Below are 20,754 nucleotides of genomic sequence, written 5' to 3' on the forward strand. Positions count from 1 at the left end.
TGGGCAAATCTAATTTGTTTGCAGCAGAGTATTGCAATGACAACTCTAATGACCAACACAAGGTCACTTGGCATAATTCGTAGGATGGAGAGCATTGTGTTCACCTTGACTGAAAGTCTTAGAGTGCCAATTCTCAATGAGAAAGGAAGGAATCAGAAAAGGTGAAATTCCAGCAAGGACAGTCATCTTGTGGAGGCTTCTTACAGGTTGAAACTGAGATTGATATTCAACCAATGATAGATAAATGCTGGAAAACTTGATTTGTGGATCTTTCAAATGGAAGTATACTCTAGTCTTCACAAACTTTTGATATGAGAGTTGTGCAAGGTCCTTGAAATGGAGAAAGGAATGTAAAGTCCCACCCTGTTTGCTACTAATATTTTTGCCCTTCCAACTCAGAGTAATTTGTCAAACAGTTTGCATATGTCCTTAGGAAATGGGTTTTCTTTGATGATTTGGTATACTCAGATTTTTTACTGTTTTTCCCTTGAGTAGAAAATCAACTGGATAGCATAGGACTGATGTGACTTGTGAGGAGTTGTTTGATTATTTTCAGTTTATGGATGTTTTCTCTTCCATCAACTTAAAAGGGAATGAACAGAACCTTTTGAAAGGAAAAGACATTTGATATTAATGTACCAATGCTGAATATATTCAACTGAAAATCTGAGACACAAATGAAATTATAACTTACAGATTAATAGCCAAACCCATTCATTGCCAAAGTTTGAAACTTAGTATGATCGAAACATCTTGCAGGGATTAAAAATTTTCTGGTATAATTTTCGAAGTATGAACAGCCGCACTACAAGCCTTTGAATCCTCAATGTTCCGAGCAAATTTCAACACATAAACTGATTTTGTATGCAATGAGATTTAGACAGTATACTCCAAACTGGAACATACTTGGGCTACATCCAGGCAGGTATGTTTGGCAATCCCATGGCCTCTAATCAACTCCAAAAACCTTGGAAATAAACCCACATCAGCTAGGGTAAATACCACAATTTGCAGCAGGAAATAATCAACCTCAAACTATTCCATGTCCTCTGTTTCAAAACTCTTCAAAGATCAGCATTGTGCATATTCTGATCCGTCAATCTCTTGTGAAAGATATGCCCAGCAAAGGAATGATGGCCTCTCCAAATTCAATCTCATTCAAACCAATTTCCAAACCCTTCAATACTCTGAAACTTGCCTATAACTTCTTCAAGAGAATAGCTCACAAATTAGAAAATATCAGAGTTTCGTGACTTGCGGCGAGTCACGCAAGTTACGCGAGTCAGCGGGCTGGGTGACCCCTGCCGGGTCACAGTGACCCTGACCCGGGCTCGGACGGGTCAAGGGGCGTGACTCGCCTGACTCGCCGAGTCAGCGAGTCACTCCTTGACTCGCCAAGTCCGAGGATCGTGACCCGACCGGCGTCACTTTAAAAAGTGCAGTCAAAAAAACATAACATTTTTTAATGATTTTTTTTGCCATTTCCCTTTCTTATAACCCTAAAAGGGATTGGCATTCACTTTTATGAGTGGAAGAGAGGAAAAAAGAGAGGAAGAGAGAAAAATAGGAAGCCATAGTTTTGCAACCAGCTAAGAGGAAGAGGTGAAAGCTTGCACAAATCACATTGGGGCAGCACTACAGTCCATTGAGAGCATCAAGGAGTCCATAGAAGCATCACAGGCAGAGACTATGGCTACTCAGTCATCTAGGACCTACCTTAGACGCCTTTCTAGGAGGCAGATAGACAAGGCTGAGCTAGAGCCTGAGCTAGAGACTTGTTTTTGTTTACACTTTACAGTTACATATATGTTTGGGAACATTTGAAGTCATGGATTTTATATACATTGGACAACATTTATAACTCTATATATCTATGTTTTCTAATTCCTTCAGCTACAATTTACATTTCTACGCATGTGATGGATGTATGTTTATGTATGTGATCAAATTAGCTTCTATTTGATGACGTTATAGTGTCTTTAAGCTTAATTCAATAATGGGTGTATTAAACAAGTTTTAAATCGTTAAAAATCTCTAAATTTCAAGGATTTTCTTATTTTGCCGAGTCCGAGCCGAGTCGCAAGCCGAGTCAACCTTGCCGAGTCAGAGCCGAGTCTGACTCTGGGAACTTTGGAAAATATCAATCTTTGAATGCACTATGAAATACCTGAATAGTATCTCCAACAAATACCAGCTAGGTTAGATCTTCCACCATCGAAAATGATTTCCAAAAGAGAGTTTTCTTCCTCCAAAGGTTTGAGCTGAACCATGTTCAATCTTTAGAACCACACAAGGTTTCTTCTTCACTCAAAGGGAAATATCAAAAAAATAATAAACTCAACATAGTGCAAATAAGCTCCAAAACACCTTTTTATAAATCCTCCAAGCCTAGCACCCTAATTAGGTTTTTTACACTTTTTAATTTAACTTTAATCTCAACTTATGTTTCCCTTTGTTGGTGCCCACCAATCAAAAAGCACTTTACTTGATAATTTAAAACCTTATAACTCCCTAGACACCAATATAAAGTCACTTTAAATAACGTTAAGTTAAATAAACAATTTAACTTTAATGCTTTAACATTATTTACATAGTACCTCAAAACACCATAACATTATCAATATAATCACCTATTGTCCCAAAATAGTAACACTGCTTGAACCAACTGAAACTGTCAAAGGATAATTGATGCTGACCCGAACTCATACTATTAATAGTGTTCTTCAAGGACCAAAGAGAAAGACCCAGAAAGGTCAGTGCCATGTATCCACTTACTATAAATAGCAACGTTTTCAGGGGACCAAAGAGAACAAACCCAAGAAAAACCCAAAAAGACCTAGAAAGATTAGTGTCATGCAAGCACTTACTATAAATAGTAGTGTTCTCCAAGAACCAAAGAGAACAAACCTAGAAAAACCCAGAAAGATTGGTGCCATGCAACCACTTACTATAAATAGTAGCGTTCTTTGAGCACTAAAGAGAACAAACCCAGAAAAACACGGAAAGATTGGTGCCATGCAAGCACTTACTATAAATAGCAACTGTTGAGGAAACCCACTAAGACTAAGAACTAAGCTCACCAAGAATATAGAAACACTCCCTACGAGATTTGAAACTGTTGGGAAACGATAAAAGCTGGCTAACAATAGAAAAACAAGAAGGCATAAAATTGGGTGCATTACAAGGTACCTCCAATTTCTAAATGGAAAAACTTCAAGCATTATCAAAGAAACAATTTTATCCCATATGCTTTGAAGAAGAGAGGATTATCCAATGATGCCACATCTATCAAATACAAGGACAAAGTGTACAAGAGTATACTAGTGAGTCTTGAAACAAAATAGTGCAATTGGGGAAGGAGACAACGAAGTCTTAATGAAGCACATTGGAGGGCTATTTGGACACCTCATGAGACTGTGCTTATCATGAAAACTAAGAACGTAGATGACACATCTACCAAAGCACACTAGATAGAATTAGACAAGAAATCTTCTCCATTCAAGCAAAAGCAAAAGGATAGAGGGCAGCAGCAAGGAGATGGAAAGTATAAGGACAAAGAGAAGGGCAAATCCAAGAAAAATATTAATACAATAGTTCAACAAAGGACAAACGTAAGCGAAAGGGAAAATTCTATTGTTCGTATTGTGATAAATATAAAAATTTGAATGAGAAATGTTCAAAACTACAGCTATAGCTAGCACCATCATGGAGGGAAGAAGAAGAATGATGCAAGCACTACCTTCATGAGCAAAGGCAAAGAAATTAGAAAATCATATTGAAAACATGTTTCAACATGTTGCTCATCTTGAAAAGGTGTTTCAAATTCCTGACTAGTTGCTTTTGAATGCCAAAAAGTATGAATTTGCAAGGACATCATAGGTGCATCTTGATCATGTTGTGGGCAATGGAGAGATAATAATAGATCCTTCCAAGTTTGATACAATATTGAATTGGCCAAAGCCCGACACCATTCCAAAGACAAAGAGCTTCACTAGAGCTGCACAATACCTATGTAAGTTTGTTAAATATTTTCTTAAATGGCTGCTTGTAATAACCACCCTAGATTTTTTTAAAATATTGCAACTGGAAATGATATACAAGCAACTTCTCTTTTTACTTTCTAATCTCCCAATTCCCAATTTGGGCAAGGTGAGAGCATATGGTGTTCATGATTACAATTAAACTGAAAGCAGCAACTGAAAGTAAAGCACTAGGCAGCAAGTCAGACAATTAAATTTATTTAGTGGATTGCATATGCAATACTGAAAGAAAAAAGCATCCACTTGCTCAAAGGGAATTACAAGGGAACTTCCACTTTTCAGTGCGAAAGCTTAGAGGGCACTTCCACTTATTTAGTGGGAAACACAAATTAATCATGTTTCCAATAGGGTAAGTACATCACCAATAAACAAGAGCAAACTCACTGGCAGTATTACCATCCAGTGTTATAATATGGTCCAACATCTGCAGTCAAGAAGATCCTGAAGCACATTAACCAACTACGGAATTGCATCACCACCCTGCTAATCCTGCTGCTGCTCCTCATGGTGTGAATCTTCAGAAACCTTGGGGTTTGGATTTCGTCGAGTATCCATACGGCCACCACTACCACGACCTCTACCTCTAGTAAGCATCTTGACTAACCAAGGCACAAAAGAAATCATAAGCTAAGAACTAGAGCAACTAAAACAATTAAGTGTCGGTTAAGTGTGTTAGGTGTCTAGATCAGGATACTTTGTAGATCATTCCCTCCAAAATTTAGCCAAAAATTGTTGTTCAGGTGTGCAAATTGGCATTGTCTTAGGGTTTTTTCTTATTCAAAGTCGAGAACCCTATGTCTTAGTCAGTGGTGCAACAATCCAAAAGATTACACGATTAGTCCATATGCAATATAAACACTGACTGATTGTTGATATAAAGTGCTGGTATAAACAACTGCTATAACACCTCCTAATAGAACCAAATAACAAGTATCCAACAACCCTGCTATGAAATAACAATATGATACCTTGAATGCATGAATAAGAAGGCTAGTGTAGATCTGAAAACACATTTACGCTGCTATCACAGTCCTAGCAGAACTAAATACACACTGAAGACTTCTTGCTAATCATTGAAATCATCTTAAGTATGAAAACTTATAAGTTCCTCTAAAACTAAATTATGCATTGTAACTCCTAAAGATCGGAAACCCATTTCATAAGTCCTGACAATATACATAAAATATAACTTGAAAGTATAAAATCCCAAATATAAATAATACCACATGTACTTAAACGTTTATTTCATTTACAACCTCTTGTAACCATGCCAAAATCAAAAGTTCAACCCAAAACTCTATTAACTATCCTCCAAACAGCAACACGCCTCCTATCAACAAGGAAGACCACAAAAAGTGCAGCGCCTAGGATAGGAAATCCCCATTTCACCCTCACAGGCTGCCCATTATATGATATGGCCCATAATTTGCAAACACACCAAGTACTTGACAAAACTCACCAAACTGAGTCGTCTATTTGACGGCTGAGGCAAGTCAACCAAGATCACAAGCCAAGTCTTGCCAAGTACTCAGTCAAGTCTCAAGCAAAAGCTCATTGAGTCTCAAGCTTGGACTCACAAATCTTGATCTCAGACTCTTGGTTTTTTGTCAGATGCATCGAGGTCGATTTTTATCTCAAAAACATCATTTTTTTTTCATTTTAGCTCCTATTCGCCAATTTCACCCAACCAAACAGCAACCTAGCAAGGAAAAGAGTTGAGAAAGGAAGTTTTGGAGATCAAAAGTCGATTGAATCATCAAACATGTAAATATTATTTTCTTTTTTCCTTTTTCTTGATTTGAAACTCAAAAAAACTTGAACAATCAAGGGAAAGGATGTCAAAATTTCCTCGATTTCCGCTCATCCCTCATTTCCTAACAAATTTAGCTTCTTTTTGGATTCTATTTATTTTAAATGAATGCTTATCATTTTTCTTGTCCCTGATTTTTTGCAAAACCCAACTGATTGTTTTTCCATGTTAAAACAGCAATGTCAACTTCAAATTCAACACAAATAAGCGGTAAAAAAGATTCTACATGTAAGTATGGGATACCGAGAGCTATCAAGGGTCAAGTCACTTGTACTGAATGCAAGCAGCCTATGACAAATGGAATTAATAGAATAAAATAACACCTTGCTCAAATACTTGGACAAAATGTTAAGGCATGCCCATAAATGAAATAAACAGAAAAACAAAAGACAAAGGAAGCAATAGCAATATTGATGAGTCAAAATGTATCTAGTTCTAAGCTTGTGGATGTTGGCCTAACTCTAAGCTTGTGGATGTTGGTCCAACTCCAAGCTTTCATCATCCGCATTCATCTACTAGTGAGAGTCCTGAGGATTCATTTTCAACTTCTAGCCAAATTCCTTGATCATCACCCAATTTCTTTGTTCCATAAAATATTCCATGAGCAGAACCCTTCCTTAAGGTACTGCTTGGAATAAAGAAAAACACCATAAGGCTAGGATGACAACAACAAACTTTTGGTACTATAACAGTTTACCCTTCAATGTAGCAAACAACCCATATTGGGAAAGGTTGGGGAATGCATTGACAATTGTGGGTAAGAGCTTCAGAGCCACAAATAGAGAATTGAGTAGGCCATTGCTAGAGGAAGCCATAAAAACTACACAGCTTGTGGTTGATGATAAGAAGAAAGTATGGCGAAAAAAGGCTGCAGATGATGGACAAATAGACGGAATAGGACTCTCCTTAACTTCGAACTGCCTTCTAATGGTACATTGGTGTTCAGTATTAAATAAAACTTAATCACTTATCCAATTAATCTTTTGAAAAACTTATTAAAAGCTTTTAAACTTAATTTTGAAATAAAAGCACCAAACTGAAATCTGAAACAATGCTACACAATGAGACCAATGCACAAGAACGTACGTGGAAACCCAAGATGGGAAAACCACTATGAGAAATGCTGCTAGGATCTACTGTCCTAATCCAGCCTCACAGTTGAAATGATTTACAAACTTCTAGGGCACCAACCCTAAGGAATCACCATATTCTTCTCTAAGAGCACCAACTCCTTTGAACTTACAACTTAACAGACTGAGCACCAACTCAGCATCCTTAGGCACCAACCTTAAGGATATTACGAGTGGAATACAACTGAACTCAACTGCAGTAACATATTCTATCCATTTTGAAGGAATACAAATATAAATGTTATATGAAAAATTATATCATCCTTTAGAAACTTGGGTTGATCCAATTATAACATTCTGCAAACAAATTATTACAAATTCTGTGTTTATCAGTTTTCTTCAGCAACCTATTAAGGCAAACTCAAAACAGCCATCAAAGATATAAATGATGGAAATATTGTCATTGATGTCAAATGGATCTGCTGATTCATGGAGATTGGTGACAAAAGACCATAGAGATTATGAAGACAATACTCTACATGAAGGCGGAGTTCTATATTCTGAAAGGTTAAAGAGTTTCTAATATACAGCAATTAATATGAACATTGATTGGTATATTAAAGACACGGAAAGTTCAAAAGACAGATGGCAGATCTAATATTATGCTGAGAGTATATTATGCTGGTGCAGAATTAATGCATAAAACAGGATATACAGATCACAGCCCAGATACAGATTGTATTGGTACAGACATAATAATACTCCAGACCAAGAGTGATGATGCCTAATGCTGATATAAAATCAACAAAACTTCTGACTGGAGATTGTGTACAGAATGGTCATGTATCGTATTAATTTGGCAATTGTATTCATTCTGCTGTTACGTATTTCACTGTTGAAGGCAGATTGTGTTTGATGGAGTAGTTAGCCTGCCCACGTTCTCAAAAGATTACGTATTATATGATATCATATTACCAAGTCTTTCTAGTTATAAGTTTTATTTCATAAATAAAACATATTAGTAATGAATCGTTTGATAAGAAAAAGGTGTGATCTTCTTAATAATTCCAAAATGGTGCGATTTATTTAAGAGAATAAATTGTTTCACTAAATGACAAAATTCTTTTGTCTTATTTAAAAAGGTAAAGTTCTTTGTCTTATTCAATGACAAAAGAGAGCGAAATAACCAAAAGAATAGAGGTGCGAATGCTAGAAAGAATTAAGGCAACAGTTAGAGGAGCAAGCCCGATAAAAGAAGATCAATTAGCCAACAAAAAGGATATGACAATGATTTGGAAAAGTCAAATTGTGAAAGACAAAAGTGGTGCGTAAGAAAAGAATTAGTCAAGAAGTCCAATTAAAACAAAGCTTTGATTAGGAAGCATTATGAAAGGTTGCGGCTGATGGAAATTAATATTAAGATGTAATTTAATATTAAAAAGGATACGACTCCTTGAAACATCTCTGGAAAGATATGTAAGTAGAAATCAGAAATTAGAATTAAGTGAATATGAGTGTGTATAATGCTGTGTAAATAATTCAGAAAAAGGTAATAGAGTGCTGCTGTGTATAGTGGAGTGAAATAGAAAGAATTTTTTTTTGTGGTGTTTTCAGACACCATATATATACATATGACTGTGTGAGTGTTGAGTGCAAATGTTGAAGAAATAAAAACAGGCACACAGAGATTGTAAAGGTTAAATATTTTCCAGGGACAGTTGATACGAAGCTGAAAATGAATTTTGAAGACAATCCTATGCACTGTTAGAGAGAATTCTAGTACAGAATCAATGCTTATTATTAAGATTATAAGGAGATATTAGCAGTAAAGATTAAAGGAAATTACTCTAAGAATATTGTCTCAGATATAAGGTGGATTAGTGAAGCATTATTACAAGAATTAATTGTGAAACATTCTGTGACAACTGACAAGTATGAAGATTATGATAGATTGAAGAAATGTATTATGTGTAATAAGAAGTATGTGGGGGAATAAGAGTTTATCAGATTTATGTATGCAGATCTGTTAATAAGAAGATAAAAGAAAGATCATCAAATAAAGGTTAAAGGCAGATTTGTAAGAAGGATTCGTTGCAGAAAGGTAAAAAGAGAGTTCATGGTAGAATTGCCAAAAGACTATATGCTGATATAAAAGAGGAGATCTAAATGCTGATATAGAAAAGCATGCAGATGCAAATTGAAGGAAACTATATGCAGCCTTAGAGGAGAAGAATAAAGAGAAGAACGAGGAATAAAAAGTTATCCATCATCTGTTGTTATAGCAACATTGTAAAGGTGGAATTTAAGATTTAAGTGAAGTGGGTTAGTGCTCACAAAATTCAGAAGTGGGTGTTGGTGCTTCCAGTGGGTTGGTGCTCACAAATTTCAGAAGTGGTAGTTGGTGCTTCCAGTGGGTTGGTGCTCACAAAATCAGATTTGGGAGTTGGTGCTTCCAGTGGGTTTGTGCTCACAAACATAGGGGTTGGTGCCTACAAACATTGTAAAAGAAGATATTTATATAAGAGCATTGATTTACCATGGTTTTCTCCCGTACGGGTTTCCAAGTATATATCTTGTGTTCTACTTGTGTTCATATTAGTTAAATCACATATGAATGTTGGTATGCAATGAATATGTTAATGAGATAAGTTATATACTTGTGCTTGAAGTTGAAAAAGTTTAAGTTGGTGAAATTTGTTGTTATCTTGATCCACCCCCCCTCCCGCACCCCCCTCTCAGTATAACCGTGTGCTCTTCAATAAAAACATATCACTGTTAATCCTGAGTTTACAAAATCTGAGATCTGTAATCAAACGGTTTCCAAAATACTTCAAACGGCTTCAGATTTACTGTGCAATACGACCTCACCAAAAAATGCAGTGATCTTATGCTGTTACTTCATCTCTTCAGTTTCACAATGAATGATATATAACTGCTCTTTGCACTACTTGTTTTAATGACTTGACACTGCATTCATTGTTCAAAATCCATTCACAATCATCAAAAACTCTCCTCCTTAATCGCTATCATTCTCACACACACCCTATCATAATAGAGCCTTGTGTTTTTTTATTCACACACACCACATCAAACTTTTTTCAATCTTTGAATAGCAATCCATTTTAGTTGTAACTTGTTCAAGCAGTTACAGTTGATATCTTTTACCAATGCTTAACATGCTTTTTTGTAACACTAAAGAAAGAATAACAATAAGGAGTTCGGATCAGAACTGAAACAGCTGGCAACCGTATTAACTAATATCTGAACCAACTCAACCAATACTTTGATCCAACCTAAAACAAATCTTCTTTAAATGACTCGATAAATTGAAGAAGCCCGTGAATCAAGCAAAAGATCAAATTAATTAGTATTGTCATTGTTTCAATTTCTAAAGTCACTGTGCAAACATTTCCGTTTGAATAATTAATCAATGGCTTCATTTCCAAGGCAGCAAACACCAGATTCAGACCAATACATGAATGTGTATAATGCTACTCAGTTTAGTTCAATCTTTATTGTTATATTTATTTTATCTTTATAAACAGAAATCAGTTTAAAGATACTATGATGCAGATGCAAATGACTTCGTCTGAGCCTCACACAAGATAGCTACAGCAGTGTTGTCTCTATACTGAGTTTACTGACTTTGTTCGCAGATTCTATATCACTGAAGACTCAGAAGGACATAGAACAGATTCAGATCTCTGAAAATTGTATACTCAGTAGATGATCACGGAGGGGTGGGGTTTGATCTTGACATCAATGACAATATGGGCTACAGATACGGCTTTGTTTTCCTTGGGTATAGTATGTTTGGGTATGGTATATATATATATATATACACACACAAAATTAAAATAATTAAAGAAATATATGGAACTGTAAAACTAAATACATTTGAGAGCATTTGAGAGCATAATACTTCATCATTGATCAATGCCATATGCCAAAATGGTAGTGATAAAGATAAATATTAAAAGTCAATTGATAATTCAAATTTCAATTTTATAAGTATAACACATGCCATATAATATATATCAGTTGCCCTTCCAAATGTCAAAATGAGAAAAGGGAGAGTGAAGAGAGCAAAATGATCTTTGTATTGAGTGAAATGATGCCTTTAGGGATGTTTTAGGGTTTTGGAATGCAAAAAAAAGTTTAAAAATATCTTTCTTTGTTGCTTTTTGCCTTTTGATGCTCAATGCCCCTAGGTACCCTGGGTACACCTCAATACGCCCAAGTTCACACACTGGCTGCACACAGGCCTAGCCTGAAGCGAACCTGTACTCAAACATACCCAATACAGGTTTGGGGTGGGTTCTGGGCATACCCAATAACTTACGGTTCTTCCATGTCAAATCTTCAAAGAGTAGCCATCAGTCTTTTGTCCCATTCATGTACTGCTGCTTCTAGGTGCGAACACAATAAGACTGTATGTGAAACTTCAAGACTGAAGTTAACAACAGAGAGCTCTGCTCCAGCAACAAAACCACTCAGACTTGCTTGGCAAACTCAACTATTAAGCTGCTCATCATCAAACTTTACCGCAATCTGCCTAATAACCTTCCACAACACTTCTCCACTCACTAGGCCCTCAAAAGTGTCTATTTCTTAAGTCACTAATTTGCAGATTTAAACTCAGAAAAGACACCCACGTGCTTCTTGGAGGTGTACAGCCTTCCCTAGGGGCGATTTTTACTTATCAATTAAAATAAGCATTTAACATCGCAAATGACATGGATTTGCATCATCAGGCTGCTAGGAGATCAAGAAAACGATACCCACAAACAGATATAAACCATGTTCCATACTTTACCATTCCAGTTCCACCCTCATATCATTCTGGTGCTTCTTTATGAACAGCAAATAAGATAAAGATGTCAGTTATACCTTAAATGTCTTCTAATAAATACCTATTTCCCATGTTTCGAGTCCTCAACTGAAGTTGACTCAGCAAATAATGAAATCACACCTTAATAAAAACCATTTAGTTTCCCTACTCAATGAAGAAATCATCCATAATCAGATAACTCCCTTATCAAGGCGACCAAGTTTTCCATCAAACTATAAACCTCCAAAACATTAAAACTTGTCTTTGCAAAAAGACTTCACAAATTTATGTACTTCCAGCATTGAATACCAATGCAAGAAATCTGAGTGATTCCTCCTACACTAGCTAAGGTAGAATCTTGCACTACCAAAACCAGCAATCCCTTACAATTTTCGTCCTAGGGTTTCAGCTCCAAAGAAGTTCTCCAAATTTCGCAAACAGAAAAAAATAATCCAAGCATAGTGAAAATGAGCTCCAAAACAATCTTTTATCCAACCCCTAGAACATTCTCAAAAACATTTTCAATTTCCTGCTCAAAATAATTCATTAGGTTCCGTGAATAAAGTGACTTTATTATTCCCCTATTTAATATTTCACTTAATTCACTTTATAACAGTTTATTAAATTAATAAAATAATATTAACCCTAAAATATACTTTTACAGATAATATTAATTAATTAATTTAAATTATTCCCTTTTCGCTGAATTCAGCCTATGGGAATAAGATAGGCTAAATGATCTCTTGGGCTACTCCTTGAAAGGGGGCATTACAAGCTAATAAATACTAAACTTTTAGGTTAAAGTCATTTACCACCCACTTTTCGTGGTAGGGGTCCATTCATTGATTTATTTGGAACTAATATTCTGAGAAACCAACACATTAATAGATTTGGGATCAAATCGGATGATGCCGTACAGACTTTGCAACAATCAGATAAAATCCCAAACATCATACTGAATGCAATTAAAAAAGCTTTAAGAACATTCTGATTGATTATATATATATATATATATATATATAAAATCAGAAACAATAATCTATACAGAAAACTACCTTCCTATATAATCCAGCAAATTTTATTCATTTTGTAATTTAATTTGTCTTATTAATTTGTATAAACAACTAGGCACACCGTTGTCATTGTGCATAATATACAACACAAGCAACTTTATTCTATTTAAAGTGTCGGAGTACCTGTTCAGGTCCATTCCAAATTTCATCAGCTGCACGTGCAGCTAGCTGAACAGTAATGTGGTCTAGCACTGTCTGCCGACTGCAATTGAGAAATATTAAAAATACATTTAAATATATCAAAACCTTCTATATAAAGTCCAACAAGACTCAAGACAACAAACTGAAAAACAACAAAAATATGGTCATATAAATAAATTAAATGGTTTACTCCAATCAGCTTTCCATTTGCACCCCTACCAACAATCATCAAGATACAAATTAATAAAAATAAGAGATATTATAAGTAAAACCTGATAGATGGTACCATAAACTTTCCCACATCCATGTGAAAACGTGCTGCTCCTTGCATTCGTCCAGCTCTTGATGCAATGGTTACCTGTTACGATAGCAGAAATTGTCACTGGAGAAACTGTTTAACTATATCATTTGAATGTAATTTTTAGCTTATTTTGGGTACAGTTTGATTTTAATAAGACAGTAAACATGGATATGTTTATCCAATAAAATAAGGTCAAAATGTCAACAAACATAAACATAAACGAAATTCTAGAGAAAAAAGCATGCTAGAGAATCCAATTTGAGATTGCAGAAGACTCTTCCTGCTCTGATATATGCTGACTGTTGATAAAATACATATTAACATTGGAAAGATTGAGTGAGATTCAGGTATGACTGACTTTGCCAGGATGTCAAATAGAATTGTAATAGTAGCTTTACACAACCCCACAAGTATGAGGATAAATTATAGTACAAAATCAATAAGTGATTCCTTTAAAATCTCTTCAAGCATTTCCATCTACGATATCAAGAAGCAACTATTTGTCAATCTCTTTATAAGTGAATAAATTGCATACAATAGAATACTAATAGAAAACAAGAAGAGGGCTATCTACCACGGTAATTATGAATTCAGGATATCAAACCAATCCAAATGATCTTTAACTTGGTCAATTATTACTCCACGGGGATGAACTTAGTGCATTAATGGAAGATGGATTTCAACATACATCTTGTAGGAAATGAATCATTCTCTAAAATTTCAAGTTTTGGTATACACCAAAATATATATGTAAGAAATAAGGGCAATTTCCAAACTCACTTCTCGAAAGTACTTATATATTCTTTAATCCCTCTGTATCAATGAGCTTTGTCTTCCTTGTTTTAGCTCTAGCTTGAATTCCTACTACCTGCTAATCATTTCTTTTGATTTTCATTAGCATCGTTCCCTCTGTTTCATTACTATTGAATGGATAACCAGCTGGCTCACTTTTCTTCAATTTCACTCTAAATACTCTGTATAGACTCTCAGGACTTTAAAATTTTATTTTTCTCACAGAATACTCACAAAAATAATTAAGGACACCTGAAATGACTACTTTCCACAATCTTTTTCAGCTTTAAATTCAATATAACATGAATTTATGGACTACAAATTAAAAATGGTACTTAATTAGGCCACCTGAAAATTTCATTTAAAAATAAATAAATCTGATTCACATAGTCAATACTGTCCCTTGCTAACCACCCAACCTGCTGAATGCTTGGCCAAGTGAGATACAGAGAGCATTTCATTTCATTGAAAAATAGCCATGCTAATATTTTGCATAGATAGAAAACAGAAAAGGAAAGTATCTAAAAATGCATAAATAACAGCTAGAATTAAATACTGGAGGTTATTGCAAATTTATAAAGAAAGCAATTTCAAGAAACTTCCCCAAGCAAATAAAAGTAGAACAACTGGATAAGGTAAAGCCACAATACCATCCGAATGTCCTTTAAATCGATGAAGTTAAGAGAAACAACAACAGATGCTGCCTCATTCAGAGCTAGCTTTTGTAAGTAGTCCATACTGCGCCTCATTTCTATTTCTAATGCACCATCCTCCTTATTTATTGCTTCAATTAAATCATCAGTAGTAATCTGCCAACTGAATATTTGTTAATCAGATCACAAAAGTTTTATCAAAATTATAAATTTGCGAAAGAGTATTGAAGGTTAGAAATATTGTACTTGTAAGCTTGAAATCTTAACAAATTGACTAAATGCAAGTATGAATTCATGAGTTATGTTAAAGATGTAAGGAAGCCAAAAATGTCACTGACAACTAAAAAATTCAATTAAGCTTAAAGATAAACACATGATACTGAACTATAGGTTTATTTTGCCCAAATTAGAAAACGTAATCACACAATTTTAAAGACATCTTTGCCATTACTGCTTCCTGAATACAAGAACAAATAGAAGCTATAGTTACAAATCATCAGGAGATGGTCATATAGAGACCACAGGTTTAATTGGTGCAGTCACAGTACCAGTCTTGATTATCATGGTGCAACAAGTTCTTTTTCCTTTTATTTTCTGCACTAGAACAGTATGGACTGGTGGGCACAAACTAGGTGACTTCAGCAGTGAACTAGGATACAGGGTCTATGACATAAGATTGCCACTTGAAATTCCAAGAATTTATAACTTGCATCCATAATGTAGTTCCTTAAGATCTTATAATGTAGTTGCTTTATGCAGTAATAAAGATTCTTAGAGGATGGGAGGAAGTGAGTGATCGTTAGACTTAGAGACATCACTAGGTTAATTTCCTTCAACTTCATATATGTTGTAATTTCAAGTGACACAGTGAGATATTGATGGTATCAAGGTGTGTTTTGTGTCGCCTTAAGCAGCTCATCCATACAGTATTCTCGGTCAGTTTTTATCATCCAAGGCAACAGAAATCCTTCTCTATATCTATTTTAATTTATATGAATAACATTTATTATGTACGTTACCCTCTCAAATAGGATATGAATCAAATGCAAGGAGAGTTTTTTACTCATCATTTTTATATATGAGTGACAAACAATTTTAAACCACTGCCTTTATTTATCTGGCAATCTAAAATGCTCATAGCATACAATTAATAATTGTATCGAAAGTAGAAGCGAGAGGAGGGCATTACTCTTTTAAATTTGAATGAATCAGGAGCTAAGACCTATCATTGAGCAACTCATACACAGATTTACACATCAAAATGCATTAAGAATAATAATGAATCCTTACAAGCATATATTCACAAATATTGCAACAGAAATGTTGATATTAAAACATAGCCGCTAGGCATTTTTACAATCTTGACACAGTCCTAGCCAAATTGAACAAGAGAGCGCTATAATCACCCAAATCCTAGTTAATGCACCACGTTCTTCTAATTTATCCTAACTTATATTAATAGTACACGAAAATGACCTTTCATGGGCCTCATTACAATGAGCAAAGAATAAATGCTTTATTCATATATAGATCCCAATGCAATCTTGTCCTATTGACAAAAACCACAATGCTTAAACCATCTCTGCCTTGGTCTTTGGTACTATGTCACAACCCGAGAATAACAAGAAGTGTGAAGGATGAGAGACGAGATATAAAGATCGATAAAAAACAAGAATACACAGGGCACATGCAGAGTACCTCTGACAAAATGCTAACTATAATAATGCTGATGAAAAAACCTCCTTATTTTGGGAAAACAAATTAACCATGGTTACTTTTGGGGGTAACCAAGGCTTCCACAACTCCAATTGTCTTTATTACTCCCTCCATAAACAACATTAACTCATTTGTCTCTTTAGCATTAAGTACATGTTCCATGTTCCATGAAGGAATAATGTCCTGATATGACCTAAGAATACAGAAATCACATTTTGGAATACTCTTGGGACAATATCTATGTACAAAGATTATGAATTTATACATGCATTGGTTCAAATTTTGTTGTTTTTCCTCATTATCCTCAGCAATTATGGAAATTGAAGGTTTATGGTGCCGCATCTACAAGAAGAAAAGAATTCAATACAGTAAAATATTAGTCTCATGACCAATGCACTTTGAATTGTTGGGATCGTGACCTACAAAAGCACTGTGGTAAATCAAATTTTAAGGTGGTCCCACTACACGATGGGAAGTTTTTGAGGTGACTCCATGTAGACTGAGGATCAACCAATTCTTCCATAGCAGCATTGGTAGTAGAAGGGAAATTTCAAAAGCAATAGCATAAGAAAGGGAAGCCTCCAGAGAAGCTTTAATTTGCATTTCAGTTGTACCAAACACTAGGCAAAGTGGTAATTAGGATATTGACAAAGATTGATGTAGGTAGCATAAAAGAGCAAAGGCTTTTTAAAATATCTTATGTTTTATTTGGGAATGTCCTAAAAGTTATTTTCTTCTCTAGACTAATTAGCTTTAAATCCTCATTCCATTTATTTTCATGTAGCCATTCAACAGATTTTCCCAAGTTCATTTTCAACTCTATACTCTTACCATAGATTAAAGAGGATCCACCAAATCTTCCATAACATCAGTAGTAGAAGGGGGAATTTTAAGAAAAATAGATTAGGATGATGGGGAATGGTTTCAAGCATCTCCAATTTGCCTTGCAGTTGTACTACGACGAGTGTATGTCAATTTGATCAGAGGAAGTACATCACCAGGTATAATACGAAAAGTGGTAAGTGGGATATTGGCAAGGGTTTCTTTAGGTGGCAGAAAAGAGGAGAATATTTTGACAATATCTTGTGTTGTATCTAGGAATGACATATACTTTATTTGTTTCTAGAGACTTATTAGTTTGAAGGCTTGAGTATTCTACTTATTCTCATATAGCTATTTAACTGTTTTTCCCAAATTAATTTTCAACTCCACACTCCAATCCATAGAAGCAAAAATCTCCCAAAAATCAAGATTATACCCGATTTTTTGATGGATAATTTTTCCCCCCAAAAATCCCTCTTTTAAACAAACCATTGATTGTGATTTTTAACATTTTTTTGTGTTCAAAACACATTAAATCATTATCTGAAATCTTAATCAATCTCCCACCAACCTATGAAACCCTCAAAACCTGCAAAATGGCGAAATATTTTATGAGTAATGCAGTTGAAAAATGCTTTGAGGGCATGATTACAAACAGGAGCTCACCAAGATGTGCGTAGAAGGTGCAACTAGTTGCAAACTTGTAGGGAGTGGAGAAGTGGTGCATTTGAGTCAACGGTAGGCAATTTTTTGTTGTAACACTATTGCAAATACATTCTATAACTTCACGCCATATAAATAGTATTTACAAAAAATTCAACCAGCGCCTCCAAATAGATGAATAATTTGTTAAATAAAATTTTCAATGTGCAAATCACAATGATCTTTTAATTTAAATCAGCAAGATAAAAAACATTAAATCTATTTTATTGGTGGAGCCTCCATCCAAAGAGAGAATTATACTGTTTTGACAAGTGAATAGTCTATATTACAAGGTTATATTTTAGCTCATTGTTCATTATTGATATTTTATCTCTACTTTATCATGGTTTAATTTTGTCTATATTCAGTTGCTAGTATTTGTGTCAGTACTGTCATTACATTGTCACAACAGTTTAATATTGTGTCTATTTATTTATATCAAATGTTAAGCAAAATTTCAATGTGCACACCATAAGAATCTTTCAATTTAAATAAACTAGATAAAAAACATTAGACCTATTTTATTTTGGTGGTCCTTCCATCCAAAGAGAGTATTTTACTATTATGCCAAGTGAAACTGTGAATGGTCTATACGCAGACTTACATTTTAGTTCGTTGTGTCTACTTCATATTTTATGTCCACTTTATCATGGTTTAATTTTGTGTCTTCTTATTTTGATTTTCTGCACAACTAAATTGTTATTGTGAAGATTGGTTGGTTAATTGGTCCAAGCAACATTTGATGGTTTATCTTTTCCTATAGTGATAGCCTTGTAAATTACTTCTTTGGAAATAATAATCCATATTCCTAGCTAAATGGCTCGAATTTAATGCTAATTTAGGCTCTCTGTCATATCATTTATTTGCTCTATGAATGTGAAAGTGCCATAGTTTCATGGTTTTACATAGTCTCATTACTAGAAGTGAAGAGGTAATGTTATGCGTAGGTCATCTTTGTCTTAATAACATTTTATCCTTCTCTCAAAATTGTAGCACAAGAAACCTTGGTTGCATTAAAAAATCAGCTTGATGTTTATATGTAACCCAGTATTGATGTCCAATCTTTGTGACATCATCATCTTGGTCATTGTGATTTTGTATGCTTATTTTGATACTATGCATATCCAGAGAGTTTTTTAGTGGCGAATCTTCGCCAATTGGTGAATTCCGCGCGAATAGTCTAGGTCAACATCGTGGTCAAATCGCCCGGAATTTTGAGGTTAACGGTACACTGTAGAATCTGGCTTCGCCATTGACCACACACCGTTCAACGTGCATGCCTGTAATATTCCCCTGGAATCACTCGTGGGTATTAGATCACCTCCGTTATTCGCCAGCAATAGTAAAACGACCACGTACCCAGGACCTAATTCGCCAATGGTAAATTAAATGTTCATTGCACGCGTAGGCCAAATTCGCCAATATCAATTAAAACATTATAAGCATTCGAGGACCCATTTTGCCCTGCTTAAATTAAATGTTCATTGCACGCCCACGCAATTCGCCAAAAATGCAATTAAATTAAATGTTCATTGGCAATTGCAACGCCCGGGCCCCGCGCAATTCACCAAAAATGCAATCATGGATTGCTATAAATACACTCTTTCTTACATTCTTTCTTAATTTGTTCGTGTCTAATTAGTAAATTGGGAGCTCTCGAGTCTCAATTTGCCATTTCGCATTCCGCAAATTGAGTTGGAAAGTCGAAGTTCATTGTAGGGCGGAGGGCCAGAGTTACAATCCTGCAACACAGGCCCAGGTATTCCTGATTCAGAGAATTGAGAAGGCATAAAGGTGAGTAATCATTTCTTCATACTTGATAATATTAGTTTTAACTTTTAATTTGTAGTGAGAGGTCAAGACACAAGATGTCACAGTCAGACATGGGTGAGACTCCTTAGGGTGGTGAAGGGATTGACATGTCACACAAGGGTGAGACTGAGACTCCTCAGGGTGGTGAAGGGATTGGGATGTCAGACAAGGGTAAGACTCCTCAGGGCGGTGAAACTGAAGGGATTGGGAGGCCATCAAAACGCCCGAAACTTAAACTTAAAGATACTACCATAAAGTCTTTCTTTGGAATTGGCAAAGTTTCTGGTCCATCAACTTTTGCAGTTGCAGAAGCCGACATGGTAGAAGATGTTCTAAGGGATACACACAATGAGATAATTCACTCGGATGCAAATGCTAGTACTGAAGATGATGTTGGTAGGAAGAAAAGAAAAAGGAAAGTAAAATTGGGGCGAGAGTGGGAGATGACAAGGAGTTTTAAGATTGATTGGGTAGCAAAGTACCCATTCATTGAACCGATCCCAAACAATGATGAACAACCAACAGAATGCAGGTGTAAGATTTTGTAGCTGGAAAACTAAAAGAGAGAAGAAGATGCAGCTAAAGGCTTGACACCATAGAAAAGCATATTGGTAAGGTTTATGAAAAACAGATCATAGAGGGAAAGGAAACACGAGTAGTAAGATGGAAATCAAAGGAAGAATGTCTTCATGTTAAGTATGTCGCGGAATATGAAGAGCATAACCACAAAATGACACTGATTGGTAATAGTGGATTTGGAAATACAATCAAGGTTGGGCTTCAACATCCAGCGAAAGATGCAAACCTAGCAAAGACTGTTCAGATGAGTGTTATTTTTCATATTCTGTCGAGAGGGCCTCCTATGAAAGATTTCCCAGAATTTAGTAATTTATTATCTTTTTTGAATGTTCCTCACTATCCTATGTCACATTGGTCAATAAACGCTGGATGGGAAATGGCAAACTGTCTCGCTGAGGTGGAAAAGCAAAAT

At 35.2% G+C, this 20,754-nt stretch overlaps 1 protein-coding gene across 1 annotated transcript in view; it reads right to left on the reverse strand.

Moving 5' to 3' along the window:
• The window catches only part of LOC131065147 (probable inactive ATP-dependent zinc metalloprotease FTSHI 2, chloroplastic), a 193,644-nt gene that overhangs the window by 40,430 nt on the left and 132,460 nt on the right, over positions 1 to 20,754 (reverse strand). The window contains exons 6-8 of the mRNA XM_057999587.2: positions 14,709 to 14,867; positions 13,238 to 13,323; positions 12,948 to 13,026 (exon numbers count right to left, since the gene is read on the reverse strand). Coding sequence (XP_057855570.2) covers positions 12,948 to 13,026; positions 13,238 to 13,323; positions 14,709 to 14,867 — 324 coding nt within the window. The remainder of the gene's footprint in view (positions 1 to 12,947; positions 13,027 to 13,237; positions 13,324 to 14,708; positions 14,868 to 20,754) is intronic.

This window comes from Cryptomeria japonica, chromosome 1, assembly GCF_030272615.1.
Source record: "Cryptomeria japonica chromosome 1, Sugi_1.0, whole genome shotgun sequence".
Lineage (NCBI taxonomy): Eukaryota > Viridiplantae > Streptophyta > Pinopsida > Cupressales > Cupressaceae > Cryptomeria > Cryptomeria japonica.